At 53.8% G+C, this 4,161-nt stretch overlaps 1 protein-coding gene across 1 annotated transcript in view; it reads right to left on the bottom strand.

Annotated features, from left to right (window-relative positions):
- Window positions 1-4,161, bottom strand: part of Rnf213 (ring finger protein 213) — a 79,979-nt gene that overhangs the window by 50,792 nt on the left and 25,026 nt on the right. The window contains exons 9-12 of the mRNA XM_026780086.1: window positions 3,606-3,892; window positions 2,911-3,170; window positions 1,809-2,006; window positions 4-10 (exon numbers count right to left, since the gene is read on the bottom strand). Coding sequence (XP_026635887.1) covers window positions 4-10; window positions 1,809-2,006; window positions 2,911-3,170; window positions 3,606-3,892 — 752 coding nt within the window. The remainder of the gene's footprint in view (window positions 1-3; window positions 11-1,808; window positions 2,007-2,910; window positions 3,171-3,605; window positions 3,893-4,161) is intronic.

Raw genomic sequence — 4,161 nt, 5'->3', positions numbered from 1 at the left:
AACCCCGCTCCTGAGGAGACAGCACAGGTGTGGTGAGGCTGCAGCAGTCAGAACTGATGTGGAGGGGACAGAAGCAGGAGCTGCACAATCTGATTTGAGGTTTGTGATCGCCCACGGGAAACAAAAGTCGGTCAGGAATGGAATGACAGCGAGGGCAGGGAGGGATTGCAAGGGCGGGGTGGCTGCTGGACTTTTCCGACTTTTCCCTCCAGACCCCGAGGGGCTCTGCTTCAACACACACTGAGAGCAGTGGCAGAGCTGGGTGGAGCTGAAAATTTTGTAGGGCTTCAGTTAGCAGAAGCTGAGATCTGAGGTCCCAGAGAGCTCGGCTCATCCCTGTTTCTGTGCCCAGCCTGCAGTGGGGTCTCATCCAGCAGCTGTCTTAGCTCTCAACTGCCCCCTCTTCACTGTTCCCCTCACTGCAGGATGCTCACGGTCCTCACTTCTGTCTTCCTGTTTTCCCGAGACTCCCAGACCCCACACCTGTCCCTCCAGAGGCCAGGGTTCACCATGACACCCCCCAGCACACACACCACTCTTCTTCCTAAAGTTCTCAGAAAGATAGCAGCCTCCTCTAGACCTACCTGCGCATCACGGCAGGGCACACAGGACTTGCTCCAAGCCTGACCATGGTGCTACTTTCCAGAATGTTCAATGGTCAACTCCCACAGAGGACAGGTGCTGCTTGTCACTCTCTGAGCTACCTACAACCCTGACCACACAGGGGTTTCCCTAAGAATCTGTTCACTCAATTCATGAGACTCTTGCAGGTTACAGGTAGGGATTTCCTGCTGGCCCCGACTAGCTGACAGTTTTCCTCAAACCTTGGATCAAACTCTAGCCTTGGAAATCTTCCCGCGACCACCAGTATTGAGGAATGAGCCTTTCCTGGAGGAACAATAAAGTCCTATTGGCCTGAAATGCCTGCCCTGATGCGGCGAGGTGGTCTGATAACAGCAGAGGGGAAATGAACCATCGCAATAGACTCTGCAATATGGGTTACAATGCAGTGTACTGTGATACGTTACAATGCAGTGCACCGTGATGCTGAAATGTGCCTGTTCCCATGGCCCAGGGGAGAACACTTGCTCAGGCCCTGGGTTCCCTCTCCAGTATGAGGGGAAGGGAGGCAATGAGAGGAAGGGAGATGGAGAAGAGGAAATGGGGGAGGGAGGAGAGGGAGGAGGTGGGAGAAGGAAGGAAGAAAGGAAAGAAAAAAGGAAAGCTACTGATTTCATGCCTAAAATTTAAGTTTTCTACAGAACTTCAGGTAAGACTTTCTTATCAGAGGGGAGGCCCTGTGTGGAAATACGTTCCCAGTATTGGTCTACTTAGGCCGGCAACAGAGCCTTCTCTCTAGCAGCGCTGTCTGTTGGAGTTAGCTGGGCTAGGCAGGGACGAGGAGATGGCTTGTGTAAAAATGCTTCCTGTGTACATGAGGACCTGAGTTCAGACACATGCAAAAGACACATTGTAGCAGCATGTGTGACCCCAGCCAGCGGTCCTGTGAGGACATGGGACATTCAGACCAGACAGGAAAATAACCCAAAATTAATGTGCCGGTCATCTGGGCATACGTAGTCAGAAAAGAAGAGCAGAGACCCGGAAGGAAGGACAAGTCCTGGAGGCTGCCCTCCGAGCTACACACATACACACGGAAGAATTAGGCAGAGTTAGAAGCATGGTTATCGAAGCCCCTAGTAAATAAAAAGCAGAAATGACTCCAATGAGAACAGGGGACTGGCTGCCCCAAAGTCAACCGCCTGAGGGTCTGGAATTGGCATCGTAAGTGCAGCGATTCAACTCACTTAGTGGGTGCTTTCTCCCGAAACTGTGCGAAGCAGATTCCTTCAAGGCCTGCCCAGGTGTCCTCGGACTGGCTCTTAGAGACCCTCCTGGGTGGGGACAGTTGCATGCAGTAGTGCAGGATGGGTAAGAAGCCCAGCCAGGGGTCCACACCCTCAGCTATGCACCTGCAGCATAGGTTTACCAAGTATTCACGCCATCTAGAAGGGAACGGAGGTGTCAGTGAGGGGAAGGTGGCCCAGGGGTCCATGACCACCGTCTGCACAGAACAGGGAACTCTGCGTGGCTGGATAGGGTCCACACCAGGAGATGGGTCACAATAAAGATATGGAATCCCAGCCCCACCCTGCGGACCCTCACGACTCCCCACAGCAGATTCCCGCCGGAGTCATCTCCGTCTACCACACAGCTGAGGAGAATCTTCACAAACGGAATCAATCACTTGGGTGTCTAAAACATCAAACCGAACGGCCAGTGTCCAGTAAGAGCTGCTCAGAAGTCTAAACCACACCAGCCACAAGGCAAGGTCACTGGGTGCAAAGAGGTCGCCTCCAAACTCACTGTGACCCTATAGTGAGAACACGCTTTCTAATCTGTGTGGCACAGGCAGAGCTGAAGGGAACACATCCCTGGGGCTTCCACAGATGCTGAGACATGTGTGCAGAAGCATTCTGCGTGTCCTTTACTACAAGATGCCCAGTTTGGCTTCAAATTCATGGGCTCAGGAGGATTCTCCCACATTGGCCTGCCACATATCAGGGACCACAGACAGACATCTCGACCCTCAGCTCCATGAGCAGGTAAGGGGCTCATGGCCCAAATCTAGCACTCGGCAAGACGAGGGCAGAAATCTCACGAGTCTGGGCAGCCTGGGCTACGTAGTGAAACTGTCATAAAACAAACAAACAAACAAACACAAAACAGAAATGATGCGGAGGCTGGAGAGATGTTCCTGAAGAGCCCCTGTTTGCGGTAGCCACAGGTTGGCTCACACCTGTCTCTAACACCTTCTGGCCTCCGTAGGCACCAGGCATGCACAGGATATACAAACATATGTGCTTGTGAAACACCTGTACACATAAAATAGAAATGAAGAGGAAATACTTTTGAGGTTTGCTGAGGGTGGGGCTCAGGTCACTGTGAAGAGCTTCTGGCGAGCCAGCACTCGGGGTAAGGAGGTAGCACAGCGTGTCCAGGTCATTTTTAAGGACAACAAAGCCAACTTCTTCCACCATGAAAAGGACGGTCAGGCCCAGCTTCAGTCCAGTCCTCACAGGGCAGTCGGCAGGCAGAGAGTCCCCGCTCTTCCCTTCCAGGAAAGGTGCCATCAGGGTTTTCACATGCTCCCACAGGTGCGCCTTCACCTGGTACCAGGAGGGAAAGAAGTGTGAGCTCTGCAGGGGACATTCAGCGGCTGGGCACTGTGCCACGGACCGGGGCACCGTGGCAGGGACCAAGGAACCAGTGCCAGGGAGGGCTTCACTTGCCTCTCTTCCTGGGCTTCACCACTGAAGCACACAGATGCTCAGTCCCCAGCCCTTCAGGGTGGAGGTATAGGAGGAGGCATCCTAGGGACAGCCACACCGGTGTAGGGTGTAACGAGGAGCCCACCCCTTCTGGGAGAGCACAGGACCAATGCTGAGGGTGGGGCACAGAGGAACCTTTCAGAAAGATGTCGTGACGTCCTCCTGCCCCCGTCCATACTTGGCCCAGTCAGTCCAGGGGTCACCTAGCCTCTAGCTGGTCAAGGGACACTGCCTGTCTACTCCAGAGCTGCTAGTGACAGTGGGAATGAGTACCTCTTTCTCTTCGTATTGCAGACTGGACCATGGCAGCCTAGCCTGCCCTTCATGGATCATAGGCACTCGGACCACGGAGTAAAACTGCAGGAACTGGGTCATGAAGCTCTGCAGGTTGATGGCACTCCAGGGCTGGAGGACACTGAAGATGCGGTCCAGCATGATGGCAGCTGCATTCTTTTTCCCTATCACCAGCTCCTTTCTTGAGCCATCAGTGAAAGAATCAAAAAATCTCTTGATCATCCCAGGAGGTTTCATGCAGATTATGTCGTCATACTGATGCCAGTCTGCAGGGACAATGACACCCCATGTGGGCGAGCTCCAAATCCCTGAGGTCTGGCCTCCCCTGGAAGGCAGAAATGTCGGGGGAGCAGCCCGAGGCAGGGAGAAAGGAAAGCCCAGGTGATCAGCCCACTCTATCAGCTAGGTCAAGGGGTGCCTGTGCAGCCGGGGCTGTTAGTGTGCTGTTAGCGTGTATAACGCCCTGGGATGTAGATCACAGGGAGCGTGCTACCTTAGCATGTATAACGCCCTGGGATGTAGATCACAGGGAGCG

The sequence above is a fragment of the Microtus ochrogaster genome, chromosome 7 (assembly GCF_000317375.1).
Source record: "Microtus ochrogaster isolate Prairie Vole_2 chromosome 7, MicOch1.0, whole genome shotgun sequence".
Taxonomy (NCBI): Eukaryota; Metazoa; Chordata; class Mammalia; order Rodentia; family Cricetidae; genus Microtus; species Microtus ochrogaster.
The sequence above is the reverse complement of the archived record's forward strand: the minus strand, read 5'-3'. Positions and strand labels throughout refer to the sequence as shown.